At 42.1% G+C, this 26,521-nt stretch overlaps 1 protein-coding gene across 3 annotated transcripts in view; it reads right to left on the bottom strand.

Annotated features, from left to right (window-relative positions):
* CUX2 (cut like homeobox 2) overlaps positions 1-26,521 on the bottom strand; it is a 755,888-nt gene that overhangs the window by 55,032 nt on the left and 674,335 nt on the right. For 2 of the 3 annotated variants that reach the window (XM_073626099.1, XM_073626084.1), the window contains 6 exons: positions 14,642-14,833; positions 13,889-13,918; positions 11,474-11,532; positions 9,043-9,091; positions 8,864-8,960; positions 7,377-8,015 (listed from right to left, as the gene is read on the bottom strand). In XM_073626099.1, the coding sequence (XP_073482200.1) occupies positions 7,377-8,015; positions 8,864-8,960; positions 9,043-9,091; positions 11,474-11,532; positions 13,889-13,918; positions 14,642-14,833 (1,066 nt within the window). The remainder of the gene's footprint in view (positions 1-7,376; positions 8,016-8,863; positions 8,961-9,042; positions 9,092-11,473; positions 11,533-13,888; positions 13,919-14,641; positions 14,834-26,521) is intronic. The other variant, XM_073626092.1, reaches the window with a different exon arrangement.

The raw sequence follows: 26,521 nt of genomic DNA, 5'->3' as shown, positions 1-26,521 counted from the left end.
ATGTATGTTTTCCTTAAAAAAAGGACAGTTTGTTTGTGAGGATTCAGGTACATTTCAAAAATACAATGTGAAATTAACAAGGGGCACCAACACCAAGCAACCTTCTTGAGATTAAATAATACAAGATATCAATGGTGTTGTGGTAACTTGACACACAAAACGCACACAAAAATATTATGAAGTAAAACTAAAAAAAAAAAATAAAACAAAGATCAGCCTTGAGAAAAACACAAACCCAAAAAAAAAAAAACAGCCTTGAAAAAAAAAGCATAAATAAAACAACAAAAAAGAAATTTTGTCAGATGTGACAAATCAAAATATATTGAGGGAATCACGATAAATAATAAAGAAAGAAGTTTGTGAGAAGTCTGTGTGAATATGAGCAGCAAAACTACTTAATTCTTCTCACATTATAAAGAAGAGAGTGCGCTGTATTAAACCATTTTTAACATTGCAGCGTGACGAAAGTGCTGTATCCATTGCGAACGCTAATTTTATCAGACCGAGCTGTTCCGTCTCGGAATTTCTTCTGAGCATGTGTGGCACTTTGTGCGTCGGAACTGGCCACACACGGTCGGAATTGACGCGATCAGATTTTGTTGTCGGAAAATTTTATAGCCTGCTCTCAAACTTTGTGTGTCGGAAAATTCAATGGAAAATGTCCGATGGAGCCCACACACGGTCGGAATGTCCAACAACACGCTCCGATCGCACATTTTCTGTCGGAAAATCCAACCGTGTGTACGGGGCATTACAGTAAAGAACCCTCTACATAGTTTAAGGTTAAACCTCTTTTCTTCTAATTTTAATGAGTGGCCATGTGTCTTGTTAAACTCCCTTCCACAAAAAAGGTTTATCCATATTGTGGGGTCTCCAGTACGGTATTTGTAAACTGAAATCATATCCCCTCTCATGTGTCTCTTCTCCAGAGAGAATAAGTTCAGAGCTCGCAACCTTTCTTTATAACTAATATCCTCCAGACCCTTTATTAGCTTTGTTGCCCTTCTTGCTCCATTTCCAATACATCCTCCCTGAGGACTGGTGCCCAGAACTGGACAGCATACTCTAGGTGCGGCCGGACCAGAGTATTGTAGAGTGGGAGAATTATCGCTTTATCCCTGGAGTTAATCCCTTTTTTAATGCATGCCAATATTCTGTTTGCTTTGTTAGCAGCAGCTTGGTATTGCATGCCATTGCTGAGCCTATCATCTACTAGGAATAAGTAGGAATAACTAAAGAATTTCTTGGGATTTTTTTTGCTCTCTTCCGCTATGTGTCTTCCGTAATGCCACGTACACACGCTCGGACATTCCAACAAATAAATCCCGTATTTTTTTCCAACGGTTGTTGGCTCAAACTTGTCTTGCATACACACGGTTGAACAAATGTTGTCGGAAATTCCGAACGTCCAGAACGTGGTGACGTACAACACGTGCAACAAACCGAGAAAAATTACGTTCAGAAGCCAGTGCGGCTCTTCTGCTTGATTCCGAGCAAGCGTGGAATTTTGTGCGTCGGAATTGTCTACACATGCTTGGAAATGTCTGATGGAGCCTACACACGGTTGGAATTTCCGACAACAGGCTCCCATCGAACATTTGTTGTCGGAAATTTCGATCGTCTGTGCGCGGCATAAGATTTTATCCTAATTTATGCCTTCTAGCAAGGTTCATAGTTTAGGGAAGTTGGCTCTTTTGAAATTCAGTGTCTTTGTATTTTTCTTATGTTTCCTATTTGTGTGATTTATACTGAAGCCAATTGACCTGTGATCGCTGTTTCCTAAATTACCCCGTATTTATACATCCGTGATCAGGTCTGTATTATTGGTAATCTGTAGATCTAGTAACGCTTTATTTCTAGTTGGTGCATCTACCATCTGACCCAAGAAATTGGCCTGCAAGACATTTAGGAGCTGGCGAGCCTTAGACGAATGGGTGGTTCCCTCCGCCCAGTCTATGTCTGGATAATTAAAATCCCCCATAATAATAACACTTCCCATCCTTGCTGCTAATTCAAATTGTGATAGGAGGTCCATCTCCCCCTCCTCCCTCAGCTTAGGGGGCCTATAACATAATCCCAGTATTATTTTCCCCTTAGCATCATCCCTTTGGAGCTCTACCCATAAGGATTCCACCTCCTCCCCAGCTCCTTTAGTGATGTCATCTCTCACATTCACTTGTACATTATTCTTGATAAATAGACAAGTAAACAATGTTTAAACATGTATGGTGTTTATACCAATATCTACTACTTAGGGACTTGCCCAGGCTTTGACAAGCTTTTAGAAATGCAAAAAATATGCCCAATCTGACAGAAAAACAGTGACATTAAGCCCTACAAAATTTGGTCCAACTGTGATATTAGCCAGGGATAAAACAATATAGATGAAGTTCCTACATACAGTTTATAACCCCAAGTAAAATAGAAAAAATTGTCACCTCTTATCCACTTCCCACCCGCCATATAGCAGAATGATGGCCGGAAAATGGTTTAATTATCCTGATATGATGTCCAACAGGATAAGTCGTGGGCGCGCAGCGTGGCGATCGTTGGTGTGGTGTGTCAGTCTGACACACCGCATCTTCTATCTCAGTGAAGGGTCTCTGATGTAGGCTCTTTACCATGTGATCAGCTGTGTCCAATCACAGCTGATCACAGTGTAAACAGGAAGAGCCGTTTATCGACTTTTCCTCCGCTCGCACTGACAGACGCGAGCAGAGGAGAGCTGCTCTCCTGATGGGGGGGGGGGTCTGCTCTGATTGATTATCAGTGCAGACCCACCAAGGGTGCCCAGAAGGGATGCCCACCGATGACCACCAGGTATGCCCACCCATGACCACCAGGGGTGCCAATCAGTGCCCATTAGAGGTGCCAATCAGTGTCCATCAGTAATGCCTGCCAGTGCCTCCTTATCAGTGCTGTCTATCAGTGCCCATTAGTGCCACCCATTAGTGCCCATCAGTTCCACCTATAAGTGCCCATCAGTGCCACCTATTAGTGCCCATCAGTACTGCATATCAGTGCTGCCTCTGCCTATCAGTGCCCATCAGTGCTGCATATTAGTGCCTCATCAACAGTGCCAGCTCATCAGTGCTCGTCAGTGCAGCCTCATCAGTGCCCATCAGTGAAGGAGAAAACTTACTTATTTACAAAATTTTGTAACAGGAACAAAGAAACTTTTTTTTTTCAAAATTTATGGCCTTTTTTTATTTGATAAGCAAAAAATAAAAACCCCAGTGGTGATCAAATAGCACCAAAAGAAAGCTCTATTTGTTGGAACAAAATGATAAATATTTTGTTCGGGTACAGCATTGCATGACCACGCAATTGTCATTTAAATTGCGACAGCGCTGAAAGCTGAAAATTGGCTTGGGCAGGAAGGGGGGACGTGCCATGTATTGAAGTGGTTAAACAGGATTATGTGTGAAATGCAATACAAAAAAACGGCTCATCTATATACACTTACCAGGCTCTTTATTAGGTAGACGTGTTGGTAGCACAAATTGCTAATTGGCCAATCACATGGCAGAAACGCAATGCATTTAGGCATCTAGACGTGGTAAAGATGACTTGCATCAGAATGGGGAAGAAAGGGGATTTAAGTGACTTTGAAGGTGGCATGGTTGTTGGTGCCAGACAGGCTGTCTGAGTATTTCAAAAACTGCTCATCTACTGGGATTTTCATGCACAACCATCTCTAAGGTTGCAGAGAAAGGTCAGAAAAAGAGAAAATATCCAGTGAGCGGCAGTTGTGTGGATGTAAATGCCTTGTTGATGTCAGAAGTCAGAGGAGAATGAGCAGATTGGTTTGAGATGATAGAAAGGCAACAGTAACTCAAATAACCACTTGTTACAACCAAGGCATGGAGAATACCATCTGTGAAAGCACAACACATCAAACCCTGAAGCAGATGGGCTACATCGAGTGTCACTCCTGTCAGCTAAGAACAGGAAACTGGGGCTACAATTCACACAGATTCACCAACATAGGACAATAGAAGATTGGAAAAACGTTGCCTGGTCTGATGAGTCTCGATTTCAGCTGCGACATTTAGATGGTAGGGTCAGAATTTGGCATAAACAACATGAAAGCATGGATCCATCCTGCCTTGTGTTCAGGCTGGTGGCGGTGGCGTAATGGTGTGGGGGATATTTTTAATGACTACAGTGTACCCATCTTCTGATGGTTAATTTCAGCATGATATTGCACCATGTCACAAAGCTCAAATCAACTCAAACTGGTTTCTTGAACATGACAATGAGTTCACTGTACTCCAGTGGCCTCCACGGTCACCAGATCTCAATCCAATAGAGCAAAGACAGAAGGAGAGCAGCGCCATCTAAGTGCAGCATTATTAAGACATTTTATTCCATAAAAGACAATTGGTAACTCACAAGATGTATGAGATGTCAGCGCATATGGAATTAATAATGTGGTTTATTCGCTCCTGGGGAAGACGATCTTCTCACTGGTGAAGAGGCAGCTGATGGGTCCAGGGGCGCCGGTAGTTCCCAACGCTTCCAGACACTCAGGACGGCTCACAGACAGCGGTGTACGTCACTTCCAATTGAAAAAAGAGAGCAGGGAGGAGCACGCGTTCCAGGGACGCCAGTGGTTCTCAGCGCTTCCAGACACTCAGGACGTCTCACAGACAGCGGTGTACCTCACTCCTTCATCAGGCTATCTTCAACTGTCCTTGGGCCACAAATTTACCCCTCCATATGAACTCGATGTGAAAGGTCTGATTACCCACTCTCTCTTTATTCAGCTGATCGAGTGCACATGATCGAATGTATTTTCTCAATCCAATAGAGCACCTTTGCGATGTGGTGGAATGGGAGATTCACATCATAGATGTGCAGCCGACAAATCTGCAGCAACTACATGTTGCTATCATGTCACTATGGACCAAAATTTCTGAGGAATGTTTCCAACACCTTATTGAATCTATGCCACAAAGAATTAAGGCAGTTCTGAGGGCAAAAGGGGGTCCAACCCGGCACTAGAAAAGTGTACCTAATAAAGTGGCCAGCGAGTGTATGTTTTGGCTATGCCGAAGTATAAAAAAACCAAAATGGAAATCTTCCTTTTGCCATGTCCAAGGCATTTAATATAACTTGGGCTATATGAAGCTGCACTCAGAACTATCCAGCAGAATTTGCTTATACTGTACATTAGTTATTCTTTTATGCTAAAAAGTATATACTGTTAAAATATATTATATAAATGATGCAACTGCTGTCTTTCTATTCCACGTAGTATAAAACTGGGGGGTAGGGGTGCTTACGTTTAACTGTGACATGTAGCACCATTGCTTGTTTTATTGTGGGCAGGATTCATCTAAACTCCTTATACTTATTTTCTAGCTATGGCTAGGCTGTTCTGTAATTTAGAATAATGCTGCCATAGATACTCACAATAATTAAGTGTCTAGGACAGAACAATCCCAACCAAACAGCCTACTTCTGCATAGTTAAATTTGAAAACATAATTGTGACCTCTAACTGTACTTCAGTTGAAGTTTTACTTCACTGAACATCCACCTTTCCCATCTGTAAGTAAATCATTTAAACCATTTCTGCAGAAATAACCTTTCAAATTGGAACTTTACCCCTAACTTTAATGTTAGTGTTTTATTATTGTGTAGAAGAGTTGGAACCCATGTTAGAATTTTATTGCTGTTTCTTGACCCATTGGGGGATTTTCCTCTCATTTTGCAGCATTCACAAAGGAATTAGACTTCATCAATGGGGACACATATACTAATAAAAAACACTTTTTTAACAGACCAGGGGAATAAGGGGGGATCTTTGAACAGGGATATATTCAACAAATTTCTATATTAAGCTGCTCTATGCTCTCAAGATGTGCTTCCTTTCTTGTGTGAATAAGACTGACGGTGATTGAGCTCTGAATACAGCCATCATGGGATTTGGATGGAGTGGGAGATGATTCAAATTCCTGTCTGGTGATGTGTTGTCCTTGGGCCCCAGGATGACATCAGGTGTGACAAAACGCATAGGGAGGAGCGACGTGCTGACGTCACCGCATTCACGCAGGTCCCGGAGTGACGGGCTGCTATCGAGAGCCGTCCGGCTTAATACTTAATTCCAAAGGGTGTTTTTTTTAATTTTGAACATGTGACCAGCAGCAGAGGACTAGAGGCTCCTCCTGCTTATGTTTCCCTGCAGACATGCTGGGAAAGATCTGGGTCATGTGACAGCTGTATATCAAATAGGAAAAGGTACTTAAAGTTTTTTTTTTATTAACCACTTGCTTACTGGGCACTTATACCCCCTTTCTGCCCAGGTAAATTGCTTTCAGCGCTGTCACACTTTGAATGACAATTGTGCAGTCATGCAACACCCAAACAAAATTTTTATCATTTTTTTCACACAAAAGTTTTCTTTTTGTAGTATATAATCACCCCAGGGTTTTTATTTTTGCTAAAGAAACAAAAAAAGACTGAAAATGTTGAAAAAAACAAAACAAAACATTTTTCAGTTTGTTATAAAATTTTGCAAACAGGTTATTTTTCTCATTCACTGATGTGCGCTGATGAGACTGCACTGATGGGCATTGATGAGCACTGATAGGCTGCACTGATGAGGTGGCACTGATGAGGCGGCACTGATAGGTGGAACTGATGAGGCTGCACTGATGAGGCAGCACTGGTGGGCACTGATGAGGAGGTACTGATGAGGCTTCACTGATAGGTGGCACTGATGGGCTCTGATAGGGGTCACAGAGAGCTGGCACTGATGGACACTGATAAGCGGCACTGATAGGCACTGGTAGGCTGCACTGATAGGCAGCACTGATAGGTGACACTGATGATGAGGCACTGATAGGTGGTACTGGTGGGCACTGATTGGCAGCACTAGTGGGCACTAAATAGCAGTACTGATGGGCATTGATAGGTGGTGCTGGTGGGCGCTGATTAGCAGCACTGGTGGGCAATGTTGGAACTGATATCCCTGTAACAGAAGCTGGTTACCGGCTTTCTTCTTTTCGATAACCGGCTTCTGTTTACTTCCGTGATCAGCTGTCATTGGCTGACAGCTGATCACGTGGTAAAGGGCTGGTGTAGTTTGCCCTTTACCTCGACCTGTGATCAGCGCAGTCCAAAGGACTCAATGATCACAGAGCGTGTTGACTGCAATGGGCTCTTATAGGGGGCGCGCAAGCAGCGCGATCACGGGAGGACATCTATGGATGCCCTCCCGACAATGGAAGCCCGCATTGTAGCTGTCTTTCGGCTATAGCACGGTCAAAAAGTGGTTAAAATAATTACAGTGCCATCATCCATACATAGAAAGAGAAGGGACAATGTAAATTAAACAGTGTGTATTTAGTATCACTTTAATCCACGTACCTCTTTGCCGCACCTGTATAGTTCTGAGTGCTAAAACATTCTGCTCGTCTGATATAAACTGCTTCATCTTAATAAAAGGCTCCTTCCCTTTAACAGTGAGTTTTCGCCAAGGTTTGGGACGTGCCAGAATCTCACTTACTGAGCCCTGAGAGAGCCCCAAAACATAGTGGCCAAATACACGCTGTCCAATGTTATGTTTCAGCAGTTGTTCCTTCACTTGGAAAGCAATTTCAGAAGTATCTAGATGTTCATCTTCCACTGAGCTGGAATTGGTCCCCTCAGAGTGATCACTGAGCGGGCTAGACTCGTGATTCCCAGTTGACTGGTGATTGTTTGAGACCACACTGGCCTTTATTGTATAAAAAGAAGATGGGTAACTAAGTGCCGAGTTGTTTTCAATTTTGAGTAATGGTGAAGCAATCTGATTTTTACGGAGGGGATCGGCTGCTAATTGTTCACTAATGTTGGAGCAACCAGAGGATGGGCAGGAGTTTCTCTGAGCTCTGCTTGACAAAGATGCTTCTAGCATAGAGTGGGAAGGACTGGGTGTACAGTCTCCATCTATGTTCATAGGGGATGCTGAGTATGGTCTCTCAGCTGGTACAGGATCTTTTGTGGCATCCTGGGAATGATCTTCCTCTAGAAAGGATGACAGAAAGAAAACAAAAGATTATTGATCCTTATAAAATAAAAATATAACATGAAAAAGAAAAATTGATTAGCCAATTGGACATTTATAGCATAAGAGAAGCAGGTCTGAACTTCATGCACTAAGCAACATATTCCAAGTACAGCGATTATGAAGAAATCTATCTTAATCATCAATCAATTTTCCCAGCTGTACTCTGCTCACTAAGAAAAAATGGCAGAAATTCCTGCAAATGACAGTAAGTTTTGCAAGTCAGCTAAGTACACCTGGTTATACACAAGCAGATCCAGCTTGCCAGGTCTGACCATTGGTCAACCTGATATCTTTATCAGGCAGGACTGTATATCATTATGACAAAAGGTCAAAAATCAAACACTTGGGTTTGCGAGGTGAACAAACAGATCACCCTGAAAAACAGCAGAAAAAAAATGTACAACTTCTCAAAACATGGCTAGACAAAAGTAGTTTTTCAATCAAATTTTGCCGAAGCACCTGTATTTTTTTACCATAGCTTTACATTAATCACAAAGCTAAATGAAAATTCTCTTTTCTGAGAAAATCATTTCCCCAGTGTTTAACAGTGTTAGGGGTGTAGTATTTGAGATACACTAGTAGATGGCAATCTGAGCTAAGGAAACATTTACGTTCTAAAGTAACATTCTCTACTAATAAGTTAATTCCAAAATAAAGTCTTGCATTATTTCAGTAGTGTACAATTGATAGGTGCTCTTTACAGATGTACAATGAGACAACATACAGTAAGGTGTGCATCAATGATAAATGACAAGTTCTTGTGTATGTGAGCTATTCACAACCATGACATAACTTGATTACATACCACAGCTGGGTACACCTGTATTTCCTAATAGATAGTTTGGTGATGGGTAGTATGCTTCCTTTTTGATTGGTAGGCTAGCCTCTCCCTTGGGGGATTCCTGCAAATTATAATTACATTTAAAAAAATGGTCTCTTCATTCTGTTAGCCTGTAAATACACATGTGACTACAAATTACTAACCAATGCAAGACCACAGCTGGCAGAGACAGACTTCATAGCTTTGAGAATGCTGTGAAATAAGTAAAAAAGTAAAAGAATTAGAATAATATACCACACGTCTGCTTTAATCCAATAATCAGTTTTTATAACTTGGTTTTAATCTGTAAGTGGAGCGATTATTTTTGTGTAAAACTGTCACCATGCAGTGGATAATCTAATCCATCAGCACAATGACATTTGTTCCACGGGCTAATGCCTTACTGACAGTCTCTAGGGCCCAGGCTGAAGAGCTTGTCGCAGACTCCCTCTGGATTTCAGACACAACTGCCGAGCAAAGCGGTGATCCTACACAAGTCTTGCCTGGCTGTCTAATGTGCTGCCCTACAATCCCCTAGTGAGTGTGTTCCAAGAATCCTATGGGATCTAGACACTTTATAATCTGCGATTGGAGCATCCTTTAAAATCAATCAAACTCTATTAACTCACTTAAACTGCTGTAGATTTACAGTGATAAGAACTTAAGCAGACAAACAAAATATGATGTACCGGTAATTCAAACACCCTGCAATCTCATATAATAGGTATATAACACATATACCCAGATTACGCACGTTAAAGTATTTACATATTCAGAACAAGCAATAAAAGCACTTTAAAATTAACCCTGACTGATCTACATGTAGGCATTGTGTATAAATAAATCTCAAAAGTCCACAAAGAAAACACTAACATATAGCCCCTCTCCCTTTATTTTCATTGACAGCAGAAACTTAGCAGGCTACCAGGCTTCAAGTAGCAGGTGCCTTTGTAAGCTTTTAGAAACTGAAAGAAACCTAACTTCAAGCTCTCTGTTATGTTCTTTAAAGTTATTGTAAAGGCAGAAGGTTTTTTATCTTAATGCATTCTATGTGCATTCTGTATGCAGCAGCCCCCTCAGCCCCACCCCCCCAATACTTAAAGGGTTACTAAACCCTCACGTTTAAAAACAAAAACAAACATGTCATATTTACCTTCACTGTGCAGTTCCTTTTTGCACAGCGTGGCCCCGATCCTCCTCTGCTGGGGTCCCTCAGCGGTGCTAGTAGCTCCTCCCTGCATCGAGTGCCCACATCAGAGAAGCGCTCTCCTTCGGTGGACACCCGTGCAGGCATGGTCCTGAGTCCAGCTTCTGCGTCCATTCACACAAAACGCAGGACTCGGCCCCGCCCCCTGCGTCATTGGATTTGATTGACAGCAGTGGGAGCCAATGGCTGCGCTGGTATCAATCTATCCAGTCAGTACATGAGACACCAGCTAGAGCTGGTGTGCTTGTCCCCGGGGAGAAGAAAACCAAGTTCAGGTAAATAAAATGGGGGCACTTGGGGGGCTGCAGCACTACAGAAGGATTTTAACCTCAAAGCATAGAATGCATTAAGGTGAAAAACCATGAGGGTTTACAACCCCTTTAGCTGAGTCCCAGCTCTATCCAGCAATGTTGCATGAATGCCTCGGCCGTCTAGGACTCTCCCTCCTGATTGGCTGAGACACAGCAGGGGCGCCATTGGCTCCCACTACTGTCAATCAAATTCAGTTAGCCAATCAGAAGGGGGGCAGGTCCGATCCGCTGCTCCGTGTCTGAATGGACACATGGAGCTGTGGCTCGGGTGCCCCCATAGCAAGCTGCTAAGTGGGGGCACTTGGCAGGAAAGAGGGGCCAGGAGCACCAGCGAGGGACCCGAGAAGAGGAAGATCTGGGCTGCTCTGTGCAAATCCACTGCACAGAGCAGGTAAGTATAACATATTTGTTATTTTTAAAGAACAAAAAAGGAGACTTTAGTCTTCAGTTAGATTTCAAATCCCCAGACCAATAAAGCATCCGCCTGATGTCTCCTAGTGGGTGATCGCCAGCCTCAGCTACAGCAGGACCAGGGGGATGGGGAGGGGTCCAGTGTAAGTTCATCTTACAGATTTTCTGTATAGGTGAACTTACTCTTTAAATTCAAAAGCTTGACAGCCATTTAAATGCAATGTGAGAAATTATGAACAAATCAAGAAAGTGTCCCTGAAATTTTCCTGAAGATAAACGGAACAAGTTCAGTTGAATGTGACTGACTAACTAACTAGCTATACGATGACCTGGATAAATGAGAACCTTCACTGGTTTTGCTAGGTGTTGCAAACCTACAAAGCCCAGCTTTTGTATAAAGACTATGAATGGTGCATAATTTCTCCAGTTGTTAGGTAAACACACAGCAGATTTATATGTGGTGTTTTAAAATAACAGATGGATATGTATTTTGTGCACGACACAAGAGTAAATATATACAGCATTGTAATAGGTATAAACAACCCCCGGTGACAATGCTGTCTTATTTATTGCATTATAAAGCTGGAAGCGTGAAGTGTTCCCCATGGCACATTATTAATCAGACTGATACAGAACCCATTTACCAGAGGGAGGGGGGAACCTTACCTCAGTTCTGTTTTAATTTCTTCGTAATCTGACTGACTTTGTAACTTTTCCTCCAGTTTCTATAGGAAGAATAATAAAGGCAAGTCATGAGACTACAAGTGCTCTGGTTATGGACATCCAGGTTACACATCTAGTAGCTGGCTACTACCTGTTATAAATCCGTCTGCAATGTTTTACCTTGTTTAAGCAATGCCATCATAATTGTTATGTGTAAAGCACAGACACCAAGTCTCTGCTCATGGCACTGCACATGTGTGCTACTGGAGATGAAGATAAGAGCTTTTAAGAGCTTTCACTGAAAGGAACAGTGATCCAGACAATATGACATGTTCTGCTCTCTATCTTCACTGTTCACCATAATTGCTCATCTACATTGTTCAGCAATGAAAGGAGTTCAGTGCAAAAATAACATGTCGGCATAGTTGATAAGTATACAATTCCTTAGGGAGACAAACAACCAGAAACAATGTATTCAGCCTCACTGCTTTTTTACATTTTTTGATATATCATGTCAATTAAAAGGGTTTTTCACAGGACGCTGTCATTTGAAAAGATGGGATCGACTGCCAAAATAATTCTTTATGTTTGCATGCATGAGCAACACTATGTAAGCATAACCATATAGCCATAACCAATAAAACAATGGTACATTTATACTGGATCAAACTAAGGCTTTGTCTTTCATAATATTTAACAATAGCCTACTCCCATAATGAAGTGTATCACAATCACAATAAAGCTATAATGGGCTCTGCTGGCATATGATCCCATTTACATGGATATTCAGTTCCTTTTATCTGTACTGTGAGCCCTCCTTCAGACCTATGCTTTGTGATAACAAGTGGTAAATTGTGCATATACACGGCTAATGCAAGTGCAATACAGAGCACTGTACTACATTGCTAATAATGCTGCAGGTTTTGTAGTTTAAGGTGCGCTGTTGGCACATTCAAATTGAATGGGCTGCTTTAATGCAACAGAGAAATGGAAATGGTGGATTTTTTTTTTTTTTAAGAATTCCATGTATGGCTTTTTATACATAGTTTTATTGGTCTAGCTTGGACCAATGTAGCTATGTATATACCATACCCGTGGGACAGCTCTAGAAGCTATAAATCACTGTATTAGACATCACTAACCACTTCAGCTCCGGAAAGATTTACCCACTTCCTGACCAGGCCATTTTTTGCGATACGGCACTGCATCTCTTTAACTGAGTGAACGTTAATTGCGCGGTCATGCGACGTTGTACCCAAACAAAATTTACTTCCTTTTTTTTCCACAAATAGAGCTTTCTTTTGGTGGTATATAATCACCTCTGCAGTTTATATCTTTTGTACTATAAACAAAAAGAGACCGACAATTTTGAAAAAAAATAACATTAACTTTTTTTACTTTCTGCTATAATACATATCCCCAAAAAATTAAAAAAAAAAAATGTATTCATCAGTTTAGGCCAATATATATTCTTCTACATATTTTTGGTAAAAAAAAAATTGCAATAGGCGTATACTGATTGGTTTGCCCAAAAAGTTATCACGTCTACAAACTATGGGATAGATTTAGGGACTTTTATTTTTTTTAATTGTCTTTACTGGTAATGGCGAGTTTTAGCGGGACTGTGACATTGCGGCGGACAAATCTGACCCCAAATGACACTTTTCGGGGACCAGTGACATTATTGCATTGATCAGTGCTATAAAAATGCACTGATCAATGTATTAATGACACTGGCAGGGAAGAGGTTAACACTAGGGGGCGATTAAGGGGTTAACTGTGTTCCCTGGGTGTGTTCCAACTGTAGGGGGGGGGGTGGGCTGCATGGAACACCACAGAGATCGCTGTTCCCGATGACTGGGAACAGCAAATCTCCATCATGTCCCATCAGAATGGGGATCTGCCTTGTTTACAAAGGCAGATCCCTGTTCTGTCTCTGTATACCGCGATCACGGGTCACCGGCGGACATTGAGTCCTGGACCCGCGGACGAGCTCACTATATCACATGCACGGACCGACGTACACCTATAGCAATTTGCGATATCCAGCCAACTTGCCGCAGTATAACTGCGACGGGTGGTTGGGAAGAGGTTAATCCAGTGATCTCCACTAGCTTCCTGGGTCCAGTTCAAAGTGGCTGCTCTGCTGCATTCTAAACACAGGAATCTAATTGGACAAGGTGAAGAGGTGGGGCAGTCACACTGTCTGCCCCACTGAATGGTGCCCATGCTAATGACTTCCTCTGTTCACAATGCAGCAAGACAACTGCTTGGAACAGGACTCAGAAGCTAGTGGAGATCACTGGATTAGTGGTGTCAACTAAGATGATTTGCAGCTTCTAGTGGGATCCCAAACATATCTTATATGCATAGTTACATCCAAGCCAGACCAATGTAACTATGTATAAAATGCCATACCTGGAGTTTTTCTTCAAAGCAGAACTCCAGCTAAAAAAAAAAAAAAAAAAAGCTAAAAATGAAACCAACATTTGCTGCAAGATTCCACCTCATCCTAGGCTGTTTCTAGCTCATAAACGTCTACCCCATTTAGTACTCTTTTTCTGCCAACATCATCCAATCAAATTCATTTGAGCCCAGGTCCTCCTGGACACGCCCCAGTCTGCGACTGGATAGAAAAAGGTAAAACAGCACAGTGATGAGCTCATCTCTCTGTCACGCTGCTTTTTTTCCCATCATGCGTGCACATGAACTGTTTAGGGTTGTTGGTTTGCATCCCAACCATGGCACAACCTGCCTGGAGTTTGCATGTTCTCCCTGTACCCGCATGGGTTTGCTCTGGGTATTCTGGTTTTCTCCCACACTCCAAAGACATGCTGGCAGGTTACTTGTCTCCTGTCTAAATAGACCCCAGTATGTGTACTGTATGTATGAAAGTGAGTTAGGGACCTTAGATTGTAAGTTCCTTGAGTGCAGTGAGTGTACAATGTATATGCAAAGCGCTGCATAAATTGTTGGTGTTATACAAGTACCAATAATAAATAAATAAATATGTTTTTTTTAGCCCTTGGCACATCTCTGCAGTGTTAGAGCTGCTCTGAGCTGAAAGTCTATCTTGCAAAACCCAACACCTACATGCATGACGGCTAATGTCATTGTGGATGGTACAGTCTTTTGAACCTCTAGATATACAATGTCATTTTAAGACTATACCGCAATGGCCTCTGTCTTGATAACAAGCTGCTGCTCGAGCTCTGCTATCTGATTTGATGAGGACTCTTCCAGTTCTTGTATTGAGTTCTGCAGGTGTTGAATGTCTTTTAGGAGTCTTAAAATTTCCCTGTCCTTAACAGCTAAGGCTGCTTCTAGATGAGACCCAGAACACAGAGAGAAGCTTGTTTTATCCTATGGAAAAAGAAAAAAACATTAAAAAGCTTGTTACCATGGTTTTAAATAATAAAGACAATTAACAGAAACGTCCAATACCATTAGATACATTAATAATCAAGTTAACTTCCCTGAAGGAATAAAAAGGTTCTAAATGCCGGAACTAGCCTACTTTTATTACTGTGGAAATGAAGAGTAATGACATTTTCTGAGAACAGAAACAGTTGCCAATCCAGACAGCAAAAAAACAAAAGAAAAGTGTGGAGTATTAGCTGCATTTTCCAACAGCATTTCCACAAACTAACGCAATGTATCTAAAGATTCATAGTTTTATTTGCATGTTTTGCCTAAGCAAAACAAAAAACACGTATTTTCTGAGCTTAAAGTGGAACACCAATACAGATTTATATTGAAAGCACACTTGTCATAGGTGCAATAGATTATATGCATATGTTATTTCTGTTTTACTGGGAGCTGTGGCAGTATCTCTAATACAGGTTAGACATAATATACAAAAAATTTTTTTCTTTTGTACTTACCATAACATTTTTTTCTTGAAGTCTATTGAGGGACACAGGAATCGTAGATACTTTTAGATAACTGGGTTTTGTGAAGCTGCTTACAGGAGGTGGACACTGGCAAACAGAAAAAAATCCCTTGTATAACCGTATAACCTCACCCTAGGGCCAGTGGGCTTCAGTTTTGTGAGCACATAAATAAACACAAAGGGGTGGAACCTTTGTCCCTCAATAGACTTCCAGAAAATTATTTTACGGTAAATACAAAAATGTCTTTTTATTTATCGTCCTTCGAGAAACCAAGTAATTATAGATAAACTTAAACAACTGGGAACAATTGGTTCAAAAGCAGTCCAACTTGAGGGGTGGGTAACAGCCACTGAAAGACTCAAAGGATGTGGAAACCCTACTAACGAATATTTAAAGGGGTAAATGTCTGAACAATGCTAGCTGAAAAATGGGGGCGCAAATATGGAAATTTCAAATATCAAGGAAAGGCACCAAGACTGGGGTACATCTATCTCATCAACAGATTTACTGTGTTGAAGTGAGTGCACAGAGTGAGAATTCAGAAGTTTGGGCAACCCACTTTTAAGTGTATGAAAAAGAGATGCCTTTCCTCAAAGGACAAGTAAAGGCATTGTTTAAATACATTTTACATCCCAGACAGGTAGTCAAAGTTCCCAACGCATATAGACAGATGTTACTGCCATGTGGAACACCAAACTAAGAGGCCACTATAACTGAAGTGGAGGGCTTCAGGCAGTTGCTCAGCAAGTTACAAAGTTTGAGGTTCTTGTTCTGTGTTGGAGGAGTCCCTTGTAAAAGATGTAATGCATTAAGAAATGGGTTCACCAATTAAAGGCACCACCAACTGAGGACGAAGAGTTGTTCCAGTGAACCCAAACTGAAATTTCCATAGTGAAGTCCATAAAGGGAAAGGCGTCATCAACCGCTGGGACTTTGTCTATTAAAGTGAAGAACTGCAGAGTTCACAAAAGGTACAGATAATTTGTCAAGGAATTCCCTATCAATGGGAAAACGTTTTATCACATCATCAGGATAAAGCCACAATAGCATGGGATGTTTCCAGACCTCAAGGAGGAACTGTTATAGAACAGAGGATATAGGGAAGGTCTATGTGTTAACATGAGCTGGAGAAGACCCTCTACCTGGTACAGCAGATGGTAAAGTTCTCTAGATGGACTGGATAGATTGGAAACAAGAGTTTGCATATTAGAGCTATCAGGAACATGTTCAAATACAGTACTAGTGGAAAAGGCTGTGAAGGTACTCAGTCTCAGTCAGAAATAATGATAGGGGCCTCCCGACACACTCTGAGTATTAAGGTCCAAGTAAGGTCAGAAGTAGATTCTGCCACAGATGGAGTTTAGGCACAAACTGATTGTCTGCAATGAGGATCATAAAACCCTCCTCAAACTTAACCAAACATTGGCAAATTCTGTTAACACCTAGAGGGTTTTCTTTTCTTCCTCCACCTTCCCCCATCCTCAATTCTCCTACTCTGCCCCTACTATAGTAATCTTATTCCTGTACCCTGTACACACACACACACACACACACACACACACACACACACCATTGTTCTCCATACCCTAAAATATTACCGTGGAGCTCCCCAAAAGAATTAAATATTTTGAGCTTCTGACCACTGCACAAGAGCTTATGCCTTGAGCAATTGTTCTAATTCACAGTGCCATGTTGACGAGCAGTGTCAATAAGTTTAACTGTATTTCTTAACCATTTCAGTCCCGGAAGGATTTACCCCCTTCCTGACCAGAGCACTTTTTACAATTTGGCACTGCGTTGCTTTAACTGCTAATTGCGCGGTCATGCAATACTGTACCCAAACGAAATTTGCGTCCTTTTCTTCCCACAAATAGAGCTTTCTTTTGATGGTATTTGATCACCTCTGCGGTTTTTATTTTTTGCGCTATAAACGGAAAAAGACCGAAAATTTTGAAAAAAAATGATATTTTCTACTTTTTGTTATAAAAAAAATCCAATAAACACAATTTTAGTCATACATTTAGGCCAAAATGTATTCGGCCACATGTCTTTGGTAAAAAAAATGTCAATAAGCGTATATTTATTGGTTTGCGCAAAAGTTATAGCGTCTACAAACTAGGGTACATTTTCTGGAATTTACACAGCTTTTAGTTTATGACTGCCTATGTCATTTCTTGAGGTGCTAAAATGGGAGGGCGGTACAAAACCCCCCAAATGACCCCATTTTGGAAAGTAGACACCCCAAGGAAATTGCTGAGAGGCATGTTAAGCCCATTGAATATTAATTTTTTTGTCCCAAGTGAATGAATAATGACAAAAAAAAAAAATTTACAAAAAGTTGTCACTAAATGATATATTTCTCACACAGGCCATGGTCATATGTGGAATTGCACCCCAAAATACATTCAGCTGCTTCTTCTGAGTACGGGGATACCACATGTGTGGGACTTTTTGGGAGCCTAGCCGCGTACGGGGCCCCGAAAACCAATCACCGCCTTCAGGATTTCTAAGGGCGTAAATTTTTGATTTCACTCCTCACTACCTATCACAGTTTTGAAGGCCATAAAATGCCCAGATGGCACAAACCCCCCCAAATGACCCCATTTTGGAAATTAGATACCCCAAGCTATTTGCTGAGAGGCATGTTGAGTCCATGGAATATTTTATATTTTGACACAAGTTGCGGGAAAGTGCCAATTTTTTTTTTTTTGCACAAAGTTGTCACTAAATGATATATTGCTCACACAGGTCATGGGCATATGTGGAATTGCACCCCAAAATACATTTAGCTGCTTCTCTTGAGTATGGGGATACCACATGTGTGGGACTTTTTGGGAGCCTAGCTGCGTACGGGACCCCGAAACCCAAGCACTTTCTAAGGGCGTAATTTTTTTATTTCACTCTTCACTGCCTATTACAGTTTCGGAGGCCATGGAATGCCCAGGTGGCACAACCCCGCCCCCCCCAAATGACCCCATTTTGGAAAGTAGACACCCCAAGCTATTTGCTATGGTGTTTAATTTTTTTTTTTTTCACACAGTATTTGCGCAGCGATTTTTCAAACGCATTTTTTTGGGAAAAAACACACTTTTTAAAATTTGAATGCACTAAAACACACTATATTGCCAAAATGTTTGATGAAATAAAAAAGATGATCTTAGGTTGAGTACTTGGATACCAAACATATCATGCTTTAAAATTGCGCACAAACGTGCAGTGGCGACAAACTAAATACATTTTTAAAAGCCTTTAAAAGCCTTTACAGGTTACCACTTTAGATTTACAGAGGAGGTCTACTGCTAAAATTACTGCCCTCGATCGGACCTTCACGGTGATACCTCACATGCATGGTGCAATTGCTGTTTACATTTGACGCCAGACCGACGCTTGCATTCGCCTTTGCGCGAGAGCAGGGGGGGACAGGGGTGCTTTTTTTTTTTTTTTTAATTTTTTTTTTTTTTGCTTTTTCTATCTTATTTTTAAACTGTTCCTTTCATTTTTATTTTTTTTTAATCATTTTTATTGTTATCTCAGGGAATGTAAATATCCCTTATGATAACATTAGGTAGTGACAGGTACACTTTTTTGAAAAAATTGGGGTCTATTAGACACTAGATCTCTCCTCTGCCCTCAAAGCATCTGACCACACCAAGATCGGTGTGATAAAATGCTTTCCCAATTTCCCAATGGCGCTGTTTACATCCGGCGAAATCTAAGTCATGAAATGCTCGTAGCTTCCGGTTTCTTAGGCCATAGAGATGTTTGGAGCCACTCTGGTCTCTGATCAGCTCTATGGTCAGCTGGCTGAATCACCGGCTGCATTCTCAGGTTCCCTGTTGAGACAGGAGAGCCAGAGAAAAACATGGAAGACGGTGGGGGGGGCATTCCCTCCCACTGCTTGTAAAAGCAGTCTAGAGGCTAATTAGCCACTAGGATTGCTTTTATATGAAAGCTGACTGCTGGCTGAAAAGAATGATACCAAGATGATACCTAAACCTGCAGGCATCATTCTGGTATAACCACTCAAAGTCGTGAATGGCGTACCTGAAGATAAAAAAAAAAGGTTAACAATAAAACACAGTAAACAGTAAAGTATGAAAGATTGCATACCTGAAAAGCAAACATGATAAAACATAATAACAATAAAACATTGCAGAATAGAATACAGTAAAAAAAGAGCAGAACAATAGAGAGAGAATAGAGAGAGAGAGAACAATAAAACGACAACTATTTTTTTTTAATTTTATATATTTTTTGTGTTGTTTTTTTTTTTTACACTTTTTTTTGTAACTGTAACTTTTATAACTGTAAGCGGTTCCAGGTTCAGGTCTCTCAAAATGCGATGGCATCTTGGGAGACCCTGTGAAAGTGTGTCTAGTTTGTGCAATGCTGTACCCTACGCTAATACTCAACTAGTGTATGGTAGTGTTCAAAACATTCACCAATGCAAAGACCAGGATTGTCAGGACAGGAGGGACAATAATAGCGGGTGTCACGCCTATATCCGCGCTTGCTGCAGACACGACATCTTTTTTGGGGGGGTTCGTTGGGTAGGGGTACTCGGGAGGACATAAAGAAAATGCCTCTCATGCAGCCGACTGCATTTGGTTGGGGATGTGAATGGGGAGAGTACGGGCATTGCAGAAGTGGTGGGTTCCCAATTATTAGGATTGGCGAATGCAGCGGGAAGGGCATTATGGGCACGATGGGCCTGTGTTTGTCTTCTTCTTGGTGGCAGCGGGACACTACTTGTGCTTGCCACCTCACCAGCTTGAACTGCATTTATGGGACTCGCCACGTCACCAAGTGTTACTGCAGTGCTGGTTTGACTACGACCGGGGTGTACTAGGCCGCTGGTGCTTGCCAGTTCACCAAAACGCTACCAAAAAAACTGTTAGTGATCGCAGGGATCAGACCTTACTCTGCGAACGCTGCAGTTATGCGTTTAGTGTTTTGTAAGTGACAGTGATCGATCGATACTGCACTTGGGTGGGCTGGGCTGGGCCTGGCATAGGGGCAAAACGCAGTTGCTAGCAGGTATATGGGCTGATCCCGCTAACACTGCGTTTTTGGGAACCCTAAACTGCTGGGGACGCTAGTATAGATCTGATCGGATCAGATATTGATCCGTTCAGATACTATACCACTAAGGGAGGTGTACGGTGCGTGAGTGGGTGTTAGCGATACTGGAACTAACCTGACGCTGCCTGGGGCTGGTGCTTGCCAGTTCACCAAAACGCTACCAAAAAAACTGTTAGTGATCGCAGGGATCACGCCTGACTCTGCGAATGGTGCTGTTATGTGTGTTTAGTGTTTTGTTAGTGACAGTGATCGATCGATACTGCACTTGGGTGGGCTGGGCTGGGCCGGGCGGAGGGGCAAAACGCAGGTGCTAGCAGGTATCTGGGCTGATCCCGCTAACGCTGCATATTTGGGAACCCTAAACTGCTGGGGACACTAGTATAGATCTGATCGGATCAGATATTGATCCGTTCAGATACTATACCACTAAGGGAGGTGTATGCTGCGTGCGTGGGTGTTGGTGGTACTGGCGCTAACCTGACGCTGCCTGGGGCGACGCAGACCCTATCTGACCCTAAAAAGTTATATCACCGCTGGGCGATCAGGGGGCTAAACCTTTATTAGGTAATAAATGGCGGGTGCCCTGACACTATAAAAAATAAACTAACTAACCAGCGTCACCCGTAACAGTTATACGGTAATTACTGGTGAAAGGGTTAACTAGGGGGCAATCAAGGGGTTAAAACCTTTATTAGGTAGTATATGGGGGTCCCTGACGCTATAAAACGCTGACGGCGAACCTATATATTTACCTCCCTAACTAGCGTCACCAGTGACACTAATACAGCGATCAGAAAAATGATCGCTTAGTGACACTAGCGACGGGGGGTGATCAAGGGGTTAAAACTTTATTAGGGGGGGTTAGGGGGGTACCCTATACCTAAAGGGGGCTAACACTAACTGCCCTACCACACTAACTGTCACAAACTGACAACAATGCAGTAATCAGTAAAAAAAAAAAAAACTGCTTGGTGTCAGTGTGACGGGGGGGGGGGTGATTGGGGGGGTGATCGGGGGGTGATCTGGGGTGTAATGTGTGCCTGGCATGTTCTACTGTGTGTGTTGTGTTGTGCAACTCACTCAGATGTCTTCTCTCCTCGGCACCGGAACGGAAAATACCGATCCGAGGAGAGATGACATCACTTCCTCTGCTGCTGTTTACTATACAGCAGCAGAGGAAGAATCCCATTGGCTGGAAACGATCGCGAGGGGGGGGCCACGAATAGATGGTTTCCCCCTCACCTCTGATCGCTCCCGGACAGAAGCCGACTGCCTCGGGCACGGGCACCAGGTACGTGATTTTGCCTGCCCGTGCCATTCTGCCGCAGTATATCTGCGTGAGGCGGTCGGCAAGTGGTTAAACATGCATGCCTCATCAATATATTTTAATCATTAGAAGTATGTATAAAGCACTGACAATTTACACAGCACTTTACATATTCTGTACATTCCCATCAGTTCCAGCCCTCAAGGAGCTTGCAAGCTAGGGTCCCAATTTCACATGCATATATACATGTACACACATGCTAGTGCCAATTTAGACAGGAACCAATTAACCTACTAGTATGTTTTTTGGGAGGAAAAAGCAGCAAAAAAGCAGCAACAAGGGTGGGACTTTAAATTAAGCTCATGATAGCAAATGAATAGAAGGTGGATGATAAAATATTTTATAATCCATAAATACATGTTTACATACATTACATTTCATATACATAGAAATGCACACTTTCATAGTGTCAATTTCTGAAAAAGTAATATCTGGTAATAACATATTTATAAACATTAATCACATGGTAAGGTTAAGGGGATCCCCCCTAAATTCATGATTAGATGTACACATATAACAAAATAGCACCTGCGTGGCCTATGGTCTTTCTGATCCCTGTCACATTATAAAATTGTAGATACAAGGGCACATATCTTAATAGTTGTGCAATTGTGGTACACGACAACTGGTAGCTCGACGCGTTTTGCGGCTTTAAGTTGCTCTTCAGGAGCAGGCTGTGATGTATCTGCAATGGGAAAATAGATTAACTAAGTAGACTAGCTTGTATCAATGTAGGGGAGAATCAAAAAACACCCTCCCTAACAAGATCACTTACAAGTGTATGTGCACTTGATGGCACAATGTCAGGGACCGTGAGCCACCCAAGGGCATCAGTATCGGGAGTTGAGGGGGCATGTTCAACGGCAGCACCCACCACAGACCACACCCTGGGTGGATCTGGGCACACAGAGCACTCCTAGTGTAAGCATAGTAAACATCAGTAGTGACTGAGTCAACCCAGTGAACCAGTATTGGGGCTAGTGGAGCAGTGGAGATGGTATGTGCAGAAATAGAAACTAATATTATGGTGACTAAGCAGGAGGTGGAGGACCACGATGAAAGGTCGCCACCAAGAAACCAGAATGCGGGGGGGGGGTGTAGGGAACTGAGGGAGAGAGTGACTCGTGAAGATGTGATAAGTACCTGGTGCTGGAGGAGGAGGAAAGAGACCAATCCAACGGGAGACGTGAAGACCAGTGTGCAAGAAGGCTCTGAGCGACCCAAACCCAGCCAGAGCAGCTGCCTATAAATGCTAGCCGCCACAGACCAACCCCCAACGTCACACACACAAGCATAGCGAGGGGGAGGCGCCGGCACCTGGGCAGTGATTCGCCTGGCAGTTGGTGCCATCACAACCTCACTAAGGGGCTTGTGGAGTTGGAGAAAACCCGCCGGAGAAACAGCATCATGAAGACGCCGCACATCTGGCGCGTTGGCGTGACATCGATGCGCAGTGACAGCGCCTGCCCCGATGCCCTTGGGTGGCTCACGGTCCCAGACATTGTGCCATCAAGTGCACATACACTTGTAAGTGATCTTGATAGGGGGGTGGTTTTTAATCCTCCCCTACATTGATACAAGCTAGTCTACTTAGTTAATCTATTTTCCCATTGCAGATACATCACAGCCTGCTCCTGAAGAGCGTCTTAAAGCCGCAAAACGCGTCGAGCTACCAGTTGTCGTGTACCACAATTGCACACCTATTAAGATATGTGCCCTTGTATCTACAATTTTATATTGTGACAGGGATCAGAAAGACCATAGACCACGCAGGTGCTATTTTGTTATATGTGTACATCTAATCATGAATTTCGGGGGATCCCCTTAACCTTACCATGTGATTAATGTTTATAAATATGTTATTACCAGATATTACTTTTTCAGAAATTGACACTATGAAAGTGTGCATTTCTCTGTATATGAAATGTAATGTATGTAAACATGTATTTATGGATTATTAAATATTTTATCATCCACCTTCTAGTCATTTGCTATCAGGAGCTTCATTTAAAGTCCAACCCTTGTTGCTGCTTTTTTGCTGCTTTTTCCTCGTAACGATAGGGATGGAGGCATATGACCCTACCTGGCCATGACTTCATTTAAAGTCCCAATTCCCCTTCTTGTGATAGTATGTCTTTGGAGTGGGAGATGAAATCAGATGACTGCATGCATATAGTGTCCTGGCTGGGATCTGAACCAAGGAAACCAGTGCTGAAGTGCTAAGACACTGTACTGTCATCTTTATGTGCTCATTTTGTGCTATGGTCAACGATTTTTTATAAATGTTACTTCACATTACTTCATAAATAAAAAAAAATGTATTTTTGTCCATAAGAGTAGTGGATGTCTGGAACAGATTTTCAGCAGAAGCGGTGAGTCAGTCAATAGTAAGTGAATCTAAACCTGCTTGGGGGTAAACACAGGTCTATCCAGAGAGAAGGATGTTGAAAAAAGGACAGACTCAACAGACCACTTGGTCTTTTATGCTGTCATTCAGTCAGTCTCCTATTGCATATTACCGTATTTATCGGCATATAACACGCACTTTTTTCCCCTTAAAATCAGGGGAAAATCGCGGGTGCATGTTATACGGCGATCCCCTGCGATCCCCTGCTGATTTAGCAGAGTGATCGCCGACCGCGATTTGAAAATGGCGCCGAAATACACAGAGCCGGTCCTCGGCTCTTCTCGGCCACTTTCGGCTAGGTTCGGCTAGCTCCACTCACAGTCACGCCCATCTCGGGCGGGACTACGAGTGGAGCCGAAAGTGGCCGAAAGTAAACGAGAGCCGCCGAGAAGAGCCGAGGACCGGCTCTGTGTATTTCGGCGCCGGCGGCGCCATTTTCAAACTGCAGTGACACTGACATGTCACTGCAGTTTAACTGCAGCCTGGGCAAGGCTGCAAAAGGACACAGACAAAGCTGCAGATCGGCACTGGCAAACCTGCAAGGCTGCAAATGGACACTGATAAGGCTGCAAATGACACCAAGGCTGCTGACTGCAAGGCTGCAAATGACTGCAAGGCTGCAAATGACACCAAGGCTGCTGACTGCAAGGCTGCAAATGACTGCAAGGCTGCAAATGACACTGGACAAGCATGCAGATGGACGCTGTGCAAGGCTACATTGATGGGCATTTAAATGTAAGTTTTTTTCCTTAAAACATTTTTTTCCTTAAAATTCCCTCCTAAACTTGGGGTGCGTGCTATACGCCGGCGCGTGTTTTTTTTTTTTTTTCTTTTATTTTTATCCACTTCAGCGAAAGTTTTCCGAGAGACATTATTTCAACTTTATGTGTCAAACTTTATCTCTTCTCCTTTTTCACATCATTGTGGATTGTTTCCGTCACATCTTTATTATTTTTCCCTTCTAGGATATTCTTAAATAATTTTAAAAACCGACGACAAAACGCCTTCTATAATTATAAACCCTATTATTATCTTAATCTCTCTTAGTCCCTCTTATTTCCCCCCGCCCCCCCTCGCCCCCCCCCCTCCCCCTCCCCTGTGTCTGGTCCGTTCCTTTATGTTGTTTATTTATCCACTTGGCTCTGCACCTATTCTTTCTTTTATCCTATCTAAATAAATATCCGAGACTTTGTAGTTTTTCCAACTTTCCCATCTACTATTATCCCCTTTCTCTCCTCCTTCCATTTTGTAGTGATAATCTATTTCCTTTAGCCAGTTTCTAATGTCTGGTTTTCCACTTTTTAGCCAATTCTTGGGAATTAAGGCCTTGGCCGCATTCAGGAGGTTAGGTATTATTGATTTTCTATATTGTTTCTTAGGTTTATTGTAGATATGGAAGAGGCAAGTCCAAATATTTTGTTCTATTTCTTCTCCAGTTATTTCTTTTATGTTATTTAACACTTCCTTCCAGTACTCCATTATTATTGGGCATTCCCACCATATGTGTGTGATCGTTGCTATTTGGCCACATTTTCTCCAACACAAGGAGGTTCTATCTTGATGGAATCTGTGTATTCTTACTGGGGTCATATACCATCTTGATACTAGTTTATAATTCATTTCTATGGTCTTCATGTCCCAAGCCTTATTATATCCCATTTCTATCATTTTTTCCACTTTTTGGTTATCTATTTTTAAATTCATTTCTTTTTCCCATTGATTTATATATTCTGGTCTTTCTTGTGCTTCCAAATCTGTCAGTATACTATACATTTTTGATGTTCTGTTTTTTAATGGTGTTTCATTGCTACATAGCTTTTCCAGTGCAGTTAATTTTGTTTCATCTCTCAGTGGGTGTGGTATTGTGCTTACTAGGTGCCTTAGTTGAGTATACTTCCATTCATTCATCTTCCATCCATTCCTTTCCTCTATTTCTACTCGTGTTCTTATTTTACCATTTCTAGTGATATCTTTCAGTTGTGGGTTACCTATTCCTTGGATTTCAAATATTTCCCTCCCAGGGGTGAAGAGATTCGATCCTGTGAGTGCTAATAGTGGTGAATTATATTTCCATTCATTCTTTAAGTGGATGGTGTCCCAAATTTTAAATACATTTTTTGTTATTTCGTGCGTGTCGGTGTCCAATATTCTATATTTCCGTGGAATCCAAATATTCTTATGTAGTGTGGCTCCACTTATTGTGTTTTCCATTTCCACCCATTTTTTTTCATTTTTCTCATTTGTCCACTCTAACATTCGTGTTAAAACTATGGCTTTATAGTACCTACTTATATCTGGAGCGGCAAGACCTCCATGCTCCTTTTTCCTTGTGATCAGCGTGT

The sequence above is a fragment of the Aquarana catesbeiana genome, linkage group LG01 (assembly GCF_042186555.1).
Source record: "Aquarana catesbeiana isolate 2022-GZ linkage group LG01, ASM4218655v1, whole genome shotgun sequence".
Taxonomy (NCBI): Eukaryota; Metazoa; Chordata; class Amphibia; order Anura; family Ranidae; genus Aquarana; species Aquarana catesbeiana.
This window is presented reverse-complemented; position numbering and strand designations above follow the sequence as displayed.